General features: G+C 45.5%; 1 protein-coding gene across 1 annotated transcript in view; it reads right to left on the reverse strand.

Annotated features, from left to right (window-relative positions):
* Positions 1–2366: 2366 nt before the first annotated feature.
* The window catches only part of Fam102b (family with sequence similarity 102 member B), a 61677-nt gene continuing 43584 nt past the window's right edge, over positions 2367–20459 (reverse strand). The window contains exons 6-11 of the mRNA XM_005367909.3: positions 17975–18078; positions 12868–12963; positions 11822–12011; positions 11598–11725; positions 10682–10751; positions 2367–6999 (exon numbers count right to left, since the gene is read on the reverse strand). Of these exons, the coding sequence (XP_005367966.1) occupies positions 6957–6999; positions 10682–10751; positions 11598–11725; positions 11822–12011; positions 12868–12963; positions 17975–18078 (631 nt within the window). The 3' untranslated portion in view covers positions 2367–6956. The remainder of the gene's footprint in view (positions 7000–10681; positions 10752–11597; positions 11726–11821; positions 12012–12867; positions 12964–17974; positions 18079–20459) is intronic.

Here is a 20459-nt window from a genome sequence, read left to right on the forward strand (position 1 = left end):
AAAAAAAAAAAAAAAAAAAAAAAAAAAGAACAGTTAGCCAGAAGTGAAACTACAGAAATCAAAGAGCAAGGTTAGTCTATTTTGAGGCTTTCCAAAACTATGGACTTTGATGGATTGGGTCTTTGTTTTTGTTTTGGCAGGTGGTGCTGTCTATGTGCTGAGTTTTACGGCCTGAACGACACTTGCATCATGGAGTCAGTTGTGCTAAGGTCTAGAGGCCCCCTACACCTGCCAATTTGTATATACATTTTGCCTGCATCCCTTCTGCCTTCACACTGTAATTACCTTTTTCTACCCATTTCATTCTGCAGTCTGTGATCCAGTCCAGCATTAGACAATTCTGGTTAAATCAGTTTCTTTGTGCCTAGAAACACTGCATCTACATCTATTAACCTTGACCCCTGGGACCCTGGGTGTTCACTATATGACCCTTGCGTTCCCACAGTGGTGTCTGTGTCCCGGCCTGTCTCTATGTGTACTTTATCGTGTTTTCACTTAGTTCTTCCTGGTGGGTCTTCTCATGGACCTGCCCTTTCAGAACTTTTCATTAATCCCACACAAGAAACATTTCACCTTATTCAAGCAGCTTGTGCAAAAGACTTGATACAAATTTCTTGACAGATATTTTAAAGTATTTAAAAATTACACCTGAAAAATATATCCAATGTGTTCCCCCCACCCCCACACTTTGGTTTTATTCCATGGAATATATGTGCAGATGGAGGATCACTTGGGAGTCACTGCAGTCCAGTGCCAGAAGGTGGCGCACCTTTCCTAAAGTAGCTGCATATACTAGAGCATTGACAGCAAAGCAAGAACACACCCAAACGGACAGACCGAAAACAAAGCTAGGACACCAGTTTGAGAAGACACCTCAACTTGGCCAAGCTGTAATTGCATAGGCATGTATCTGAAGCAGTTCATCAGGATGCCTTTGACTGACATTTCCTTGTTAGACGGTTTCCCACAGACCAGATATCACAGATCCAGGGAGTGTCTAAATTTGACCCTGTCTCGTTTTCTTTCTGATTGTTACATAAACAGGGGTTAGATTAATTTTACCAATGGTTTCCTACACCATTCACATGGAAACTTGCATTATGAGCTACTACTAGAGAAGTAGTTGTCTTCGCTTGATTTTTCTGCTTGGTTTTTGCTGTAGTAAAGGGTTCCTTTGGCTTATATTTCAACAGCACAGTGCATCACCATCAAGGGAAGCCATGGAGAAACACTGCTTCCTGCTCCCCATGGCTTGCTCAGCCTACTTTTTTCTTTTATAAAGATGTATTTATTTATTATGTATACAACATTCTGCCTTCTTGTATGCCCGCACACCAAAAGAGGGAACCAGATCTCATTACAGATGGTTGTGAGCCACCATGTGGTTGCTGGGGATTGAACTCAGGACCTCTGGAAGAGCAGCCAGTGCTCTTAACCTCTGAGCCATTTCTCTAGCCCATTTTTTTTAAAACTACAACTCAGTACCACCTCTCTCCAAGGTTGGGCACTATCAAGTCAAACATTAATCAAGTAAATATGCCATAGACTAACTTGGCGGAGGCATTTTCTCAAGTCCCTCTTCCCGGGTGACTCTAGCTTGTGTCAAGCTGACAACAAGCTAGCTAGAACAGTGGTACACAGGTTGAAATAGGAAAAGGGAAGAAAAGGAGAAAGGTCGGGAGACAGAGGGAAACCACCAGATCCTGAGAAAAATGGGAGCTGCAGGCTGAACACATAGCAGAGGTTCTGAGGGTAGGTCAGAGGTCCTGCCTGGTTTTACTATGATCTGGTACCAAGTTAACTTGTGTCCTGGGGATGGGTTCAGAGACTCTTCCCTGAAGCACGATTAATAAAAGCTGAGATAGAGAAATTGGGGTTCAACCTGAAGATCCAAAAAGTAAAGCAGCCAGGCACAAGCTCTCACCTAGACCTCAGTGAAAATGGTGATCCTGCCTCCAGGAATCTCGGAATGAGACTGAGTCTGAGCTGTTTCCTCCCATTTTGTAACCCTCTTTAGTTCTGGGATTAAAGGCATACACCACTGGGTTTAAAAGCATGTACTGCCCGGTTTCTATGGCAACTAGTGTGGCTATTGGGATTAAAGGTGTGTGTTACCACTGCCTGGCTGTAAGGCTGACCAGTGGGGCTGGGATTTCAGGCTCGGGCCACCATACCTGGCTCCCCAATGTTTTACAAGATAAAGGGCTGGGGAGATGGCTCAGTGGTTGAGGATCTGATTCTGTCCCTAGGGCTTTCAAGTCTTCTGGCCTTCACAAGTGCCACACTGACATGTGAACCCCACACACATAGATGAAAATAACAAAAATAAAATCTTAAAAAAAGATTAAGAACATCTAGACTTTTGAGATACTGCTTTTTATTGAACATGTATAAGATCCACTTTTACATTATTACAAACATTTTACAAACAAAAGTTTATTTTGTTATAAAACATTTCCTGGATTTTATCACTGTATAGTTAAAACATAAGACATAAAATATATAAACATGAAGGTCATTCTCCAAGTATTAGAACAGAATACTGATGGAATCACTTCATTTTCCTTTATCAGCGCTGAGGACCAATCCCAGGTCTTGTACATGCTGGAACGTTCCTTACCGCTGAGCTATTCCTCAGTTGCTAATAACGCTTTTTCATAAACAGTCCGTGTAAACTCCAAATGACTGAAATAATATAGAGGAAGGTAACCCTCAAGACAGATTGTCAAAATTCATCAAATTCTTCTATAGTCTGTCTTTCCTTACACTGAATTTGGCCAATGAATATTGGCGAAAGAGTTAGATAAGATAAACAGACACGTTGGAAAATACAGAACACATTGCAACTCAAAATTTTTATCAGCTTTGTCTTATGGGGAGACATATTACCATATGGTAATCCCATATTACCATTTAAAACAGTTGGTGTATGTGTCTTCTGATGAAGGGAATACGGCCTCATTTCCAGGGCAGTCCTAACTTAGGCTGACTACAGGAGTATCTATCTCCTCTGCTAATATTATGCGCAGCACCTCGCTAAGCCAATACGCACAGCGACCTAATGCAGTCCCAGCTACCCTACTCAGTTATATTCAGAAGACGTACCATCTAAGAGAACTGGATTTCTGAAATGCTTGCATGAAAGACCTGTAGAGAAAACAACACAATCCCGTCATACGAGCTCACTGCGTCTCTCGGAGATTTGTGCTAAACGCGGAAGCCTAAGGCTGTGGAAACGCTTCAGCGAAATAGTTAATGAAACTGTCAGCTTATGCTTCAAAAGTGGTTTATTTGACATGGAAGTCTAAGAATCTGGAGTTGCTTCTGGATGCTTTGACCAAAACTCAGTGCTGCCTGATTACCATGGAGCCCAGAATGCCCTTGAAGTCAAGTAGATTGTGTAACCCAGGCTATCCTTGAACTCATAGCTCCTCCTGTCTCAGCCTCCCACGTGCTGGGATTACAGTCATGAGACTGGATTTGTATGCATTTTGGAGATTAGATGAAGATTTTTTTCCCCCTTTTAATAACAAAGGAAGTTAAGTGGTCAACTTCTGTGGCTCACAGTTTTATACAAAAAGAACAACAACAACAACAACAACAAACTAAAAACACAAAAACATGTAGAAAAGAATCTAGTTTGGATATTATTCTCATGGCTTTATGCTGGAATGAGATGGTGGCATTTAGGGTTGTTGGTCAAGACTTTTTTTATTTTTTTGGTTTTTCGAGACAGGGTTTCTCTGTGGCTTTGGAGCCTGTCCTGGAACTAGCTCTGTAGACCAGGCTGGTCTCGAACTCCCAGAGATCCGCCTGCCTCTGCCTCCCGAGTGCTGGGATTAAAGGCGTGCGCCACCACCGCCCGGCTGGTCAAGACTTTAAGAGCAAAAAGTGTTAATCTACACTAGTTGTCTGTCCTCAGGAGCCTTCAATGCCACCACCAGAGGGAGCTCAAATTCAAGTGTAAAGGGATGGTTCAGGACCTCCTCTGCCTTTTCCTAAGCTTCCCATCCTAGAAGATCTTGTCGCCATTGGCCATTGACCTTGGCACCAGCCTGCCGCAGGAGACGCGCTCCTGACAGGCCTGTACATTTTTCTGAACAAGGTATTTTAGATGTTCTCTTCTCGTCATGAACACTAGCTTTAAAGAGTACAGGTGGTCTTTTCTCTAGGACGGAAGAAAAAAACAGTTCATACCTAAAAGTTCTCCAAGATTGGACTTGAAAATTTGGCCTAAATAGTAAAAGACTAACTTGGTAAGCCTCTACTTTCCCAAGTTTATTGTCATCTAAGCTCAAAGCAGAATTAAAAGTAGACTTGGTACCTAGCCTCCTGAGAGACTGCAGGAAGAAGGATTAGGAGAGCATCCGAGCATCCCTTCACCCCTCTGAAAGGGCCGCACTGAAATGTGAATGCAGATCACACCCTGGACACTAGGGAAGGAGACTCCAGATTTCTGCTGCCTATAGCATCACAGCCAGTCTTTCCCCTTCCTACTCAAAGTCGCTACTTACTAAGTGATTTTTTGTTATGTGATGATATACAGGTCAAGATTATTTAGTAGCTGCTAAAAGAAAAAAAGGCTTTTAAAACAGTTTTCAAGATCTCTTCACATTTTCATTTTTCCTTTTTGAGACAGGGTATCTATCCTACAGTCTAGTTTGACCCCTAGCTCCCTATGGAGTCAAGAATGTCCTTAAGCATCTGATCCTCCTGCCTCCACCTCCCAAGTGCTGGGGTTACAGGCGTGCACCACCACGCTCAGTTATGTGTACTGGGGACCGAACCCAGGGCTTTGTGTGGTCCAGGCAAACACTCTACCGACTGGAAAGGATTCTGTATCATTTAAAATGCCAAGACCTAATCTTGTGTAAAGTCAGAGGGCCCAGGGCAGCCAGGCTAAGTAAGGCAGCGACTCCGCCCTGATTTTAGCACCTTGTGTGTGTCTGACGAGAGGCTTCGGTGAGCCATGCTCACAGTCCAGTGTTATTAATTGCCATCTTTAGGATCCAAAATCATTTGCAGAAGTGCCAATAAAAATATAGCCTAGAAATCATAGTTTTAGAATAGAAAAGTATGCTTTTAAAATTGTCAGAATAAACATCTCTAAATAATATTAGTTAACACTGCCTTTGAACTTTTTGTAGCGTACAATGGATCTGCCCCCTTGCGAAGCATGTCTTCACCGATTCAGATGACATCTTCCCTGGGAAAGACGTCCATGTCAATGCCCCAGCCTCCAAACATGTCCTAGCATGATTCAGAAAATCCTCTCTCAGTATTCACAACATTCTAACACGGGTGTCATCTGCTCATAAACCTCAGCATCTGTTTGTAAGCACGGTTTTGGATTAATGTAGACTACCTAATTCTTGAATATTAAAATGCAAATTCTAACACGAATAATTCTACTTTTTTTCCAAACTTCCCAATCTGGATATTCAAACATAACTCTATTCTTACTTTGTCAACATAAAAGGATCTTGGCCACAGTAAGTCTATGCTGACCTACTGTGTGGTCAGACATGATTGTGAAGGTGGGTGCCGGGACATTGCTGGCTCTGTACCATCCCATGCTTTTCTTCAGCGAAGGGAAGTTTAGCTCTTTCTACACGGGTACTGTCAAAATCAGAAACACCACAGCTGTGTGCTTGCTGGTAACAGGATCCAGACTAGATATTTGCACCCTAAAAGCTGTAGTAGAGGTATGTTACAGTCTACGCTGGCTTCACACAGCTCAGCTCTGACACAGCAAAGAAAACAGTCTCTGGTCAAAGAGGCTAAAATAGGAACGTGCCAGTCTCATGGCATCAGTGAAATTCGGCAGCCGCTCAGACGTCTGTCCATTAGCACGGGATGGTTAAGTGTCAGTTCGCAGAAGTCTGAGCATCTCATAGTCTTCCTTCTGACTGCTGAGCCCAGTAAGTCTCAGCACTGGATGGATCATAACTGAGCTTTACTCCAAGCTCGCCTACGGTAGCTGATATCCTGATCGTTAGTAAGCTCACCTTGACTCTTACAGGGAGCAGCTGGGGCTTTTGCAGCGCATGTGACAGTAACGACAGACAATATTTGCCCCAGAGGCACAGGCTCAGCGCTCCTTCCGTCCAGCTGTCTCAGACTTGGGCACACTTGCCCTTTGACTTACGTCAGAAACATTTAGAAATATGAAGTACTTAAAGTGTTTAAGTCCACCACAGACACCCACCTTCTGTCAATTACTGTGTAAAGGCGTTAATACACTTAGGACAATGCTATAGGTAGTGGGACATGGAAGATTTACTTAATAGGAATTGCAGTTATTTGGATAGCATTTATGGGTTTAAACTGACCTCCCACACTGTCTCTGAAATGTAAAATTTAAACACAGCCCAGAGCTATTGAGTGGCCCTGCCTTGGATTTTTATGTTGGGACACCAAAATCACACTCAAAAGTGTCCAACGCCATCCTCCTCCGAGGTGCCTTGAAAGGACAAGAAGAAGGCCAGTGGGGTGGCTTTAACAGGCAAAATGTCCGAAGTTTCTTCCCTTGCTCTCTTCCTTACTCTGCCCCGTCCACCTTTCTGTAAAACTTGAAAACAGAAAGCAAAACCCTTCAACTGTTGTAAATCATGCAATTAAAGTTGATTACATAAAAATTTGAAAAAAGTAAACTCAGATGGGGTGCTGAAGCAGGCCAGGCCTTTACCCTCCATTCCCATGCTCCCTCGGTAGGCGAGTGACTCGGTACAGATGCTGGGGGGTGCTCTGCTCCGAGAAGGGTGGGTGAGTGGCTCTGGACAGATGATGGGGGGTGCTCTGAGAAGGAGCCAGCATTGCTTTCCTCTGCACGGATGAACTTTGCTTTGAAAACGGGTTCATTGCTTTTCTCACACTCTTGACTAAAACACCTTGAAACACCTGGTGTCCACAGTTCACATCCCCAGGGAAGCGTCTGTCCACCGCCGGCATCCCCTCTAGCGTTTGATCACTACCTGCTCGTAGGCTCCAGATCCTACCCTGAAACAGCAGCGAGGGAATACTTTCAGAACTTGAACTTAGGGATACATTTCTCCCCAGGTACACCAGGTGATTCCCCCCCATCTCTTTCTCTCCCTCCCTTCCCCCCCCCCTTCTCTCTTTTTGAGACAGTTTCTCCCTGTAGCCCTGGCTGTCCTGGAAGACCAGGCTGGCCTTGAACTCAGAGATCCACCTGCCACTACCTCCTGAGAGTTGACTTTAAAGGTATGTGCCATCATTACTTGACTCCAGGTGCTTTTCTACTGAGTTTGTTTCTACAAGGGTTAAAGGTTTCACATACATAGACACACAGACAACCCTAAAATCAATCTCAGCTAGGGCAGTGCGTAGAGTTTTCCACAGAGTTAATGATGAGAGTCTTTAGTTATAAGACTGTAGGTTTTAACTTTCTAGAAAGTGTAAAGTGTTTTTTCTCTCTCTTTCTCCCCCTCTTGTTACCTCTCCTCTCTCCATCTCTCACCTTTCTCTCTCTCTCTTTCCCTCCTTCTCTCCCTCCCTTTCTTCTTTTTCTTTTTGTTTTTTCGAGACAGGATTTCTTTGTAGTTTTGGAGCCTGTCCTGGAACTAGCTCTTGTAGATCAGGCTGGCCTTGAACTCACAGAGATCCACCTGTCTCTGCCTTCCAAGTGCTGGGATTAAAGGTGTGCACCACCACTGCCCAGGGCCTCTTTTTTTCAGACAAGGTTTAAGTAGCCTAGGCTGTTCTATACCTCTCTATTTAGCCACAGATGGCTTTGAAGTTCACTTGTTCTTGTCTCTACTCGAAAGCGCTGGGATGATGAGCGACAGGGCTCAAGGATCCCTTTAGTCAAGGTGCAGGTGGCTTTATATACGGCCAGCCCTGTGAATCCACATGTGTGCTGGAGACTAAGAGGGAAAGCGTTCTTGAAGAAGGGTTTATTTCTCCACAACTCAGAGCAGAAGACCATGCGTGTCCCCAGCTCTATATTCCCCACAGCTCGGTGCAGAAGACTGTGACTAACCCAGCTCCATCTATTCTCCTCTGCATAGTTCAGCTGGAAGCTGTTTCCTCAACTCCCTTGTAGGTAGGTGTGGCCGTGTGACTAAGTTTTTCAACAGGAAACACAAATGAAGAGATAAAGCAACTTCTGTCTCTCTAGCATACAAGAAATTCTTACCCTGGGTTGGTAGCTACCTCTTCCCCCCACCCCCCAGTCCAGGAAGGTGAAATAAGTGTTTCACTTTTGGGGGACAAAGCTGCATCATTGGCCTGGCCATTGCACTCATGGGCTTCTGTGCCACAGCCTTTGCTGTAATATGTCAGCTATGAACTGACCTCTAATAACGAAATGTACTGGAAAACTTAATTTACAAGCTTTGTGAATGAAACCATCCAGAGACAGCCTATTTAAGCAACGGCCTCACCCACAGAGACTTTCTGTCTGTTGTTAGGACTTGGTTCTGTGAAGTCAAGGATGGAGCATGCAGCCTCCTGCTGTTGTTTCTTGTTTTGGCAGAGGAAGGGTTCTCACTGTCTTTTAGATGGCAGCTAGCTTTAAGCTTTTTTTTTTTTTTTTTGAGACAGGGTTTCTCTGTGGTTTTGGAACCTGTCCTGAAACTCGCTCTGTAGACCAGGCTGGTCTCGAACTCCCAGAGATCCGCCTGCCTCTGCCTCCCGAGTGCTGGGATTAAAGGCGTGCGCCACCACCGCCCGGCTAGCTTTAAGCTTTTGAGTGGGCCCTAATTCTCCCTTTTCCCGGAAGCATCTTGGGTGACCAGGAGAACTCCAGTTGCGGCGCTGCATGGAGGTGAGGGTCTCACTGCTGAAAGTCATCGGTAGGTACCTATTTCCTCATTTGCCAAGATATCGGAAACCCCTCCCCTACACCCGATGCTTCACTCTGAGTCTAGAGTTTAACAATCCTGGAAGCAATCACTGTGGCTGGACTCACCCCTTAGAGGCCTTATATGAGGTGTTTGTGGTATGCCTTTTTCCTCTAGGTATAACATGACTATCCCATTCCTTCCCATCACACAGCAGGGATAACCCTAGCACTGTAGTCATGGCAACGGAATAAGCCAATACAGTGACAACAGGTCTATAGGAATGGGAATATGGTTGGCCTTTTAATATTTAGCTTGTAGAAGGGAGGGTCACAAGACTGTCACCTGGGATTCCATCGACCATTCCCTCCTCCGTGTGCTCATGGGAGATGCTAGGGTATATAGGGGGTGGGGGGCTAACTGAAGTTGGGCTTCTTGGGGGCTGTCAGCCATGATGGAGTACAATGTCTTGGCAATGCAGCCTTTATGAGTCACCCTGGCTTTTGTAAGCCTGGGAAGCTCACTGGTTCACCAAATGGGTAGAACTGTCAGTTTGGTCTGTTGTTGGGGCTGTATCTTAGCTTACAGAAGAGAGGAACTGGCATTTGAATGTCAGAATATGAGAAGGAAGCATGTGTGTGTGGGAAGTAATGGTTGGAGAATTTCAAATCCGGGAAACCTATACGCACAGCTATCCAAGAAGTTCAGCGAAGCTGAAATGAAATAAACACAGAGCAACACACCCAACAACATCTCACGCCAGCTTCTAAGAAACCAGTGACAAAGAGAAAATCTTTCTGGGTGTGGTGGCATGTGCTTCATTCCTAGCACTCAGGAGGCTGTGGCAGGTGGATCTTTGTGAGTCTGAGGCTATTCTGGTCTACATAGTTAGTTCCAGGCCAGTCAGGGCTATACATTGAGACCCTGCCAAACAAAACAAAACAAAACAAAATAGAAACAAGCAAACAAAAATCTCTCAAAAACATCCAGATAGGGGCTGGAGAGATGGCGCTGGAGTTAAGAGCAATTCTTGCTCTTCCAGGGGACCTGGGTTTGGTTTCCAGCATCTACATTGGGAGTCTCAAAACCGTCTGTAATTCTGCTTTGGGATATCCAATGCTCTCTTCTGGCCTCTGAGGATTATCCCCTACTCCCCCACATGGCATATATACACAGACACACATATGAAAAAAAAAATCTTTAAAACAGCCAGATAAACAAGTTACATAGAGAAAATTAAAAATGAAAACGGAAGCAGACTTCTGGTTTGAAAAAAGTGAAATATCCCTAAGGTCTAGAAAGGTTGCTAGCGACAGGTTTGCCGCTGAGTGGGTGTGTACAGCTGCTCACACAGGTGAGGACACTGGCTGGAAATGCTTGCTTTGTCCCGTCTAAAATAGTAGACAAAATTCTATTCTAGATATTCTTTTATGTTAGCATCTGCCAAGTGTTCTATTTGTCCAATATATTTAAATAAAGGAACCACCTATCATAGACTACAATGGTGAAGACATCCAGGGAAGGAAAGAGTCTCAGTAGTAACCGGCTCTCTTCAGGGGGTGCAAACGTTTGTCTTACTTCAGCCTCAGCATAACGAAAGCTGCAGCCTTCCTCCTTTACTTGCGATTGTTCTTCCGGGGAGCCCAGGATGGCATCAGACTCGCTGTGTAGCTGGGGATGACCCTGAACTCCTGAACTTTCTGCTTTCACTTCCCCGTACTGGGAATGGGAGTGAGCCAGCATACTTGCTTATATTGCCCCTGAAGCTGAATCCAGGCTCCGCTCTTGTTAGGCTCTTCCAAACCGAGCTACGTGTCCTCTCCTCATGGATTAAGACACTGTGTTTTGGCAGAGTGTTATGTGGGGGGGTGACATACCTGTTTGGAAGGTGATGGCTGCCAAAGGTTGTGCTTCCTCCAGGCCCCACAAATAACCTGAGTCCTTCTTCTGCAACACATATATTACAATGCTTGTTAAACATACAGTTCTCGGACGACTGTCAGAAAACACACGTATTGTAGAAATCCACATTTTACACTGACTGAAGGTATCAAAGTTCCGAGAGAGACAACTGGAAGGCGGCCTACGGCTCCTTCTCACCAACTTCCCCAAAGCTCTTTTCTTTGAACAGGAGTGACAGCTCTTTCTCTGCATTTTCATGCGGTTTAATTGTTTCTCTATTTCCAGCCAGTTCCACAACCAAACAGTCCACTGTTAAGCGTTCTCTATTCCACCAGCCTGAGTAATTGCACCTTTCAAGCTGGTGGCAAATAAATTCTCTGTTTCTGCAGGAAATTTGCAGAGAGAATTCAGGATTCTATTCTCCCCTGTTTTAAGACCACCACCGCAGCCCTCCAAACAGGGTCAGGGACCTGGCACTCAGAAAGTATACAGACACAAAAGGTTTCTTTAAAATTGATCTTTGCTCCCCTCCCCAACCCCAGCTGTGGGAACTGAACCCGGGGCCTCCTACATCCTAGGAATCTGCTGTACTACTGAACCACACCCACTTCAGCTGATGTCTTCACTAAAGTTTGTCCTTTGTCCAGTGTCACCGGCCTTTGTCAGAGACAAGCTACAAAACTCTCAATGCTTTGGCGGACACGGGGTTGACTTTTCAGACATGCAGTAGCAGCCCGACAGCGTGCGCGGACACAGGTGTGGGCCACATGTGTTCTCCACCCAGAGCGCGTGTGCGGACACAGGTGTGGGCCACATCTATTCTCCACCCAGAGCACATGCGCGGACACAGGTGCGGGCCACGGCACTAGTACTCATCCGTTCCCCACACACCTTCGGCGCTGGAGTCGAGACTGAAGTCTTGACTTTGCAGGATTTTCTCCACGATGTCATCAGCATCCACTCTGGTGTCGTCAACCCGCTTCAGCTGAGATTCAACAGAATCCTGCTTCACTGGGCATCTTTGAAAAGAAGCACAGTCGTTCCCACCTTCTGTATTGATTACATTATGAAAATTAAAGATGTTTTAAACACAGAGTCACCACGTGAGAGGGTACCTGGAGGCTTTCTCAGAAGCGTCTTCTTCTTTATCGGCTGGGTCGAGAGCCGGCTCGGCTGTGGTTTGCTCATTTTCATCACATGGCTCCAGGATGCTTTCAACTCCTGTCGATGTGCTGCCCACTGAGGTATTTCTTCTGTGGCAGAACTCGGAGAAACTGGATGACCGGGAGTGACCCGTGCTATACCCTGCCGGAGGACAAGCCACTGTGAGTACATTAACACTACCAGACACACTCGGTCTAACTTTTTCTTTCTGTATGTGCACGCATGTTGATATGGGTGCACATAGATGCGTGTGCAGATGCACGCGTGTGAGTGTGTGTATGAAGGCCAGTGGTTGATGGGGTATTCTCTTTCACTGGCCACCTTATTTTTGAGAAAGGATCTCTCACAGAGCTTAGAACTTGCTGGCTTGGCTACAGTGGTTCCCGAAATCCTTCTGTCTCTGCCTTCCCAGTGCTTGGATTACAGGCATGAACTGTCGTGTCTGACTTCCCTGTGAGTGCTGGTGACTGAACTCAGGTTCTCCTGCTTGTGTGACAAGCACTTTACTGAACCCACCTGTCATCTCTGAGATGCAATTTCTTTATCCTACACCACAGTGGTTTCAAGTTTATTACTGAATTTTATTTTGTTTGAAGACAGGCACCTGCTATCCAGCAAGCAGAGGCACCTGCTATCCAGGCACCTGCTATCCAGGCACCTGCTATCCAGCAAGCAGAGGCTGGCCTTGAACTTACCATCCTTCTCTCTCCCAGTCTCTCCATCGCTAGGTTAACAGGTGTGTTCTGCCACATCTGGCTTCAAGTCCCTTAGAACAGTGGCTCTCAACCTGTGGGTTGCAACCCCTCTGGCAAACATCTCCAAAATTATTTAAATTATGGTTCGTAACAGTAGCCAAATTACACTTATGTAGCAACAAAAATGTTAAGGGTTGGTTTCAGCCAACATGAGGAACTACATTAAAGGGTCCCAGCATTAGGAGGGTTGAGAGGCACTGCTTCAGAATAATAAGGAGTGGGATCCCACTGTGGGCCACTACCTGATACTTTGGACTGCTGGCTTGCATAGCTTGACGTTCTAGAATGTCCCCAGGCACCAAGTTCATCTGGAACAGAGGCACTCTTTGCTGAAAGATCTGCAACAAGTCACGTGATGTTATTATTACTACCAAGTCAATGTCCAATTTGTAGTCTAGCCTGCAGATTTTATTTCTTCGCAAGTTTATAACCAAGGAAAATGAATTATAAAGTGACAGCTTCCTTCAAGTTGGCACAATGAAAACAAGCACATCACAAGAAATGAAAGAATACTTGAACACCTCAGTTCACTGCAAGGTTAGGCTCTTTTTTATAATGTTTATAGCAGTGCGTCTTAAAACCATTAGCTGTGTGTGCGCGTTCAACATTTCTCTAATAACTCAGTCTTATTTTTTCAAATTCTCATGAAACTGATGGATTTTGGTGTTTTTATTCTTATGTATGTATCTGACATATCTGACAGTCTCATAACTCTATCTATCTATCTATCTATCTATCTATCTATCTATCTATCTATCTATCTATCTATCTATCATCAATCATCTATCTACCTATCTACCTATCATCTATCTATCTATCTATCTATCTATCTATCTATCTATCTATCTATCTATCTATCTATCTATCTATCTATCTATCATGACAGGGTCATATGAGACCCCAGGTATCCTTAGACCCACACAGTAGCTGAGGCTGACCTTCAACTCCTGACCCTCCTCCTTTGACATCCCAATTGCTGGGATTACAGGTGTGCAACACCATGTCCTGCTACTTTAGTGTTTTTTGCTTTGTTTTTAGGTGGTATTGAGATTTACATCTTCAGAATTCATCAGTAGTGAACTAGAGGTACTTTACTGCTCCAATGGCAGTTTTCCTAGCGCTAGTCTATACAGGGGGGCAGTGCTGTAACTTAGCAACACAACATAGGGTGTACTACCCAGGATGACAGTTCTTAAGAAACTGGTCTCAAGGCTGGGGATGACGCAGCTGTTTAGAGCAATGGCTGCTCTTCCAGAGAACTCGGGTTCAGTTCCCAGCGTCCACACGGCAGTTCACTACAACCTATAATTCCAATTCCAGGGGGAACCAATACCCTTTTCTGGCTTCCATAGGCATTGCATGCATATGGTGTGTGGATATACATACAGGCAAAACACCTACACACTAAAAATAGAATAAACAAAAATTCAGAAATAAAGTTAAAAAACCCCGATGATAGCACATAGTTTGAAAGTTAATAGACAAAAGCAGTCTCAGCAATGTTTCTAGTAGCCCTCAATCATGTATTTGTACACCTGGTCAAGCTCCACAGAAGACAGAACTGTGACTGCTTAGCATCAGAGTAAAATGCTTGGAAACCGGGACTGTCGTTAACTTAGGAGAAGAGAAGCAGTTGCTTGAGCTAGCTACCACAGCGGTTCTCTAAATGAGACAGATAGTGCACAGTCCAGCCAGCAGATGCTGCCAAACATGCAGGCCACTGGTCCTCTGCAAAGATTTCTCATGTCCAGGCAGACTGCAAGGGCCCCATGGATCTACAGCAGCCCTAAATCCGAAGGCTAGCTCCAACAAAATCCTCCCCAGCAGACAGTTCATAGAGATTCCTGTACACCCCAAAGTCCACCCCAGTGTTTGGCTCAGATCTCAGCCATCTGTCTTCTAGTTTCCAAACTGCATTCAATCCGTATAAAAATTTATTAAGCTCTTATCAAATCAGTTGTCTGTGGTACAGATTAAACTGAGGCACTGGGCACACGTTCAAAATTCAGAGGTAGAAGCAAATGTGTCTGGTATTAACCAAAAGAAGGTATTAAGGGCTCCAAAGGCCCGTGCCCAGGATCTTTCAGCTCGCTGAGGAGGGAAGGGCACAGGGCACAACAGGCCTGTAGAGCAGCAAATGGTTTGGTGAAGCCGGCACACGGAGCAGTGGGGAGATGACCGACAGGAAAAGAGGCCGAAGGCGAGCACAGGGCAGCTGATGAAGACCTTTCGGTGAGCTGAATGAAAGACATACTTGAATGACTGTAAGCCTGCATGCCATTGCGGGCTATGCTGTGTGAAGATCACTCCAGTAAAGCAAGTTGGGGTGAAGAGTGAAGGTTTTTAGTGTAAGCCAGCTGGGAATGAGAGATGGCGGGATTCAGCTACCGAGCAGAGTGTGTGCCAGGATACCTGAGCAGGAGGAGCAAGAGTCAGGCAATTCTGCACTGAGCCTGTGACACTGGTAGGCAATGCTCATCACATTCTGACCGTCCCTGGTCTATGTATAAAGACTGGATCACAAAGGACCCACAGTCTGGCCGGGGAGAAAGATGAGCTCATAGACTTCAGTAATAACGCGCGGCCTGAAGTGGACCTTCCCCAAAACACTTGGAAACATATATTCATGAGTGGAAAGTATTTAATGCACTTTATACAATCACATCATGTTTATGAGACAGTTAAATCCAGGGGCGTAGAGGACATTGCCCAGAAAACGAAGTAGAGGGGACCACCCCCTGTGGAGCAGCAACGCTGGAGAGGAGGTGGGGTGTTTTTATGCCCAGTTTATGTTTTCTGAGGACTGGGGACTGAACCCTGGCCTCAAGCACACAGACAAATGCTCTACATCGCAGCTACAGGGCTGCCACTTTAAGGAAGTTTCCCTTTAATTTTTGTTATTGAGAATTTCATGCATGCATATAATGTTCTGATCAAACCCACCATCTATTTGTTCCTCCCCAGTTACTCTTGTACTTCTCTATCACTTTTCCCACCAACTTAACATACTCTGTTCTGAAACCCACTGAATCCACTTGGTGCTCGCTCTATGTGCATAAGTGTAGGACCAGCTATGGGAACATGGGCAGCCTCTGAGCGGCCACACCCCTGAAGAAACTTCCTCTCCCTCTGCCAGTAGGCAGCAACTACTAATGGGTTCTAGGCTTTAAAAAATTCGTTACATTTATTTATTTACTTATTTAATTGTGTGTATGTATGTGCACCACACACATGAAGGCCAGGCCAGGTGACAACTAGCTAACTTGCTAGAGGCAAACATCTGCTCCCACCAGGGGTTCCTAGGGGTTGAACTTGGGTCATCAGGATTGGAAACTGGCATCTTTACTCACTGAACCATCTTCCTTGCTCTAGAAATCCCTAAGGAGCGAGAAGAGCAAAGGTGCCGAAGGTAGGAGACGAGAGAAGAGAAGACGCCAAGAAAGAACTGAATTAGTGGCTGAGTCAAACGAGAACGGGAAAAAGGGCGACAGGATCTGGCGATCTGTAGACATCAAGACAGGACACAAACCACACTGTAAATGAGTTTACCAGCGGACGGGCAGCAGTGTGGCTAGCTCTCACTGTAAGTCTGACTGGACCAGGAGTCACCTAAGGACATGTCTGTGAGGGGGTTTCCAGAAAGGCTTAACTGTGGAGTGAAAACCCACTCCAACTGTGAGCAGAGCCTGAGCTGAGGTCCTGGACCAAACAGCAAAGGGAAAGAGGAAACCAGCATTTATCTTTCTGTTTCCTGACTGGGGGTGCAATGTGACCAGACACCTCCTTCCCCACCATGACTTCCCCACAGTGACAGACTGCACCTCCTGGAACCGTGAGACCAAACACCCTTCATGTTCTTTTATCACAGTAATGAATCCAAGCAGTATTGGTTTCTCGAAGTTCATCTACATAACTGGGATGCATGCGTCAAAAACGCACTCTCTTGATGATACATCTTCATGTCTGTCTGCCTTCTTGCCTGTCTGTCTACCTATCTAACACTGGACTGCTGTAGTCTAGAGGACAACAGGAGATAGAGAAGATGGATTATAAGGATAATAAGGTCCACTTTATATTTTCTCAGTATAGCCAACAGCTCGGGATATTTAAGGGCTGAGTGAGGAGTTAATGGGAAGATTAACAGTATCCATAAGACTAGCTGATCCTAAATCAAGAAATCCATACCCAAAATTATTTATAAGAAATCCCATCAATGCACATTTGAAAAGGTAGTGTGAATGTTAATTCTAGCACTTCACCTTTCTTTCCAACAATACACCCTGTTCCTCGTGTCCTTTTCCTGCGGCTAGGTTGGCACCTTGCCTACCCTGCTTTTAGCAACCACAGTAGATTCTGCCTCTGCTGGAAGATGTCTATGGAAGTGGGCTCAAAGTGTGCTTGGAACCAGCAGCAGCAGCAGCAGCAGCAGCAGCAGCAGCAGCAGCAGCAGCAGCAGCAGCAGCAGCAGCAGCAGCAAAGAAGCTGAACTGGTGTACATTAGAAAGTTCCAGGCACCATCCTGGATTGACCAAATCCCAAACTGGCTGCTGGTGCTGGCAGTATGTTTTAACGCCCTCCGCCCCCAGGGAAATCCAGTGCACAGTGAGGCTCGAGGAGCAAACCGAAGGGGAAGAAGAGCAGCACCAAAGAGCTGACAGGCGGATGTGCTGGCATGAAGGAGGAACGGGAAAAACTGGTGGTTCTTGTGTTTGTGAGGAGGAGATGCAGTCAGTGAGAGACAGTGTTAACACAACATTCAGTTGCCGGTGTCAGAGCACATTACCTTAGACAAGGAAGAAGTCCTGGCTCAGCCAGCATACTAGCTGGTACATTTCAAGTCATGAGTGCATGCAAACACAGTTACCTGTGGGTGGGTTGGAGGATTTTTTTACATTTATTTATTTTTGTGTATGTGTGTGTGTGTGTGTGTGTGTGTGTGTGGACATGTATGTGCCACAGAATGCGTGTGGAGGTCAGAGGACAACTGGTTCTCTCTTTTTAAAAATTTTTATTTATTTTATGTATATGAGTGTCCTACATATGTATACCTTTATACCAGAAGATGGCACCAGATCCCACTAGAGATGGTTATGAGCCGCCACTCAGGACCTCTGGAAGAACTCTTAAGAGTTAAGTCAGAGCTCTTAACTGCTGAGCCATCTCTCCAGGCCCTGTTCTCTCCTTAAACTGTGTGGATTGCAAGGATTAAACCCAGGTCATCAGGCTAGGTGGCAAGCACCCTGACTTGCTCAGTCATTCTGCCAGCCCCTCAGGGTTTAGGAATCGATTAGAAAATTAAATAGTACTGTTTTTCAGAAATTAAAGGCTCAGGAAGCTATATACCCATACCTGCTATTCCGAGATGCACCTTGAGAGTCTCTCCACCTTTCCTATCCTCTTCCAAAGACTCCGATTCTCCAGCGATTGGGATCGACATGGATGTGGAGGGAGGTCTGTAAATAGACGGTGTAGGGATCAGATCTTGAATCACGTATGAGCTTGAAGGTCCAAACTACGGTTAGACTCACTGTGTGGTCAGTACCTGGCCTTAGAGAGCTGTTTATGAGAGTTAGCTTTTTGAGGATGAAATAAAAACCATTAAACGATCCACAAGCGTCCTTTAGAACCCTAAAACCCAAATAATAAATGTGGGGGAGATTTTTACATAAAGATCTTATTTTTATCTATGCACATGTGTGTGCATGCACACATACGCAGGTGCCTGCAGGGACTGAAAGAGGCGCTGGATCCTATGGAGCTATAGTTTCAGATGAGTGTGAGCCACCTGAGGTGGGTGCTGGGAACTGAACTGTGGTTCTCTGCCAGTGCTCTTAACCACTGAGCCATCTCTCCCGCCTGTGGGAAAAGGCTTTCACACAATAAAATACTGGAAATAGAAAAAGCCCTGCCTCGTGGAGTTCTGGAGAGTGAGAATCCCATATGGTGTCATGGTCCTGTACTATCAGCACTCAGGAGGTCAAGGCAGGAGGACCAGAAGTTCACGGTCATCCTCAGGCACGTAGCAAGCTGGATACCAGCCCAGGCTATGTGAGCCCCTGTCTTAAAGCCAAGGCAACCCTTCAATAGTGCCTCTGAGACAAAGCTCAAATTCCACACTTGACAACCAAGGCTCTTTACAGTCCGACTTAGACCAACCTCCTTGGTTACCAATAGTTGTATTTTGATTTTGTTGTGATATTTTTGGGGTATATTTTTTTGAGGCATGATCTTGCTCTGTAGCCCTGGCTGGCTGATAACCTGTAAGTAGTCCAGACTGGCCTTGAACTCATGAAGATCCTCCTGTCTCAGTTTTCTGAGTGCTAGGATTCCAGGCTTAGACCACCAGGCCCAGCTGAGTTATGTGTTTAAAAAAACATAAAGAACTTGGTTAAAAACCAAAATAAAACTCCATTGAGTATTTCACAGGAAAAACATATAAGAGATTCATGCAAAGAATGGAGTCTCCAACAGCAGTCATAAATCATCAGTGACTGCTTTGAGCTTTCTGCAGGCCTCAAGTCTTAAATATCAGTGGTCTTTCCTTCCACAGGCAATTGCAGTCATAACACCCCTAACGCTACCATGACTCCTGCCCTGCTGTCTCAAAGAACTGGGAGTCATTTCTACTGAGGGCTCTAGGAGAGGGGCAACTAGCATTCAGACAGAAGAAGCTGACCATGGGGCCGTTAGTACAGCAGACTCAGAATTTGAAATCTTAACGAGGCTGCTGCAGTTTCGCTGCCCAGGGCAACGTAGTTCAGGGACTAACCACCGAGTGTCCACTGGGTGCTGGTTTTCTTCTAGTACTCCCTTTGTTCACAAATGTGTAATAGTCTTTGTCAGGATCTCTTAATATAATATAATTGCACATTAAAGAAATGGGTGCTATTTTAATTTTAAAGTAATGTTCGGAGTCCATTTAAAATGATCACCTAAAAAGACGTCCTACCTGCTGGATGTTCCACAAATATCCCGTGCACCGTAACAGTGCCCTATGTGTGTGCAAATGGTTTCCTCTTCCTGGAACGTCTCTGCTCACCTTCCATGCTTAGTACATTCTTAGTCACCAGTACTCAGCCAGGGCCACCCCCTCAGTGAGGACTTTCTGACTTCCAGCCCTCCACTCTCTGCCCCTGGAACATCGTGTGCCATGTGCGCGGCTCCCATGCCAATGTGCCAATGCGGCAGCCAGCAGAGAACGGCATGCCCCTCTCCAGAGCTATTGACCTTCGGCTCCACACAGACGTTGCTCTGTCTCAGTCTCCTCATTCCTAAGGTAAGAGTTTGGACCACACCGAATGTTTCATAAGTTCCCTTTTCAGATGTGGGTTTTGTTGTGTCTTATATCTGAGCTCTGAACTGTTCCTCTTGCGGCCTCTCAGGAGAGAAACATTCACTAATGGAATGGCCACCCACTCCACCTCTTCTGGCCTCCTCCCCATCACGCTCTCTCAGATTGGCTCTTTTCTACCTTGTATCATAATAAGAGCATTTACTGTTCACCTGAAGCCTCTGGAGCCTTTGATCTTATTCAGAGGGAAAGTGGAGCCCTTATTCTAATGGCCCACAAGGTGACCAGCTGACCTCATCTCCTATTACCTAGCTCTCTGCTCCCTCTGCTCCAGACGTGGGTCTCCAGGCAGTTACCTGAGCATGTTGGGAACCGTGCCCCCTCGAGGCTTTGCTCCATTTTCCTTCCATCTTGAGTACCCTTTCCCCAAATTATTCAAGTGGCTTGCTTCCCCTCCTTCAGGTCTCAACTTGAGTATCATCTTAAGCAAGGAGCCCTGCCCTGATACTCATCTACAACAGCTCTTACATCGTCCCCCCCCCA

Source organism: Microtus ochrogaster, unplaced genomic scaffold (assembly GCF_000317375.1).
Source record: "Microtus ochrogaster isolate Prairie Vole_2 unplaced genomic scaffold, MicOch1.0 UNK25, whole genome shotgun sequence".
NCBI lineage: Eukaryota > Metazoa > Chordata > Mammalia > Rodentia > Cricetidae > Microtus > Microtus ochrogaster.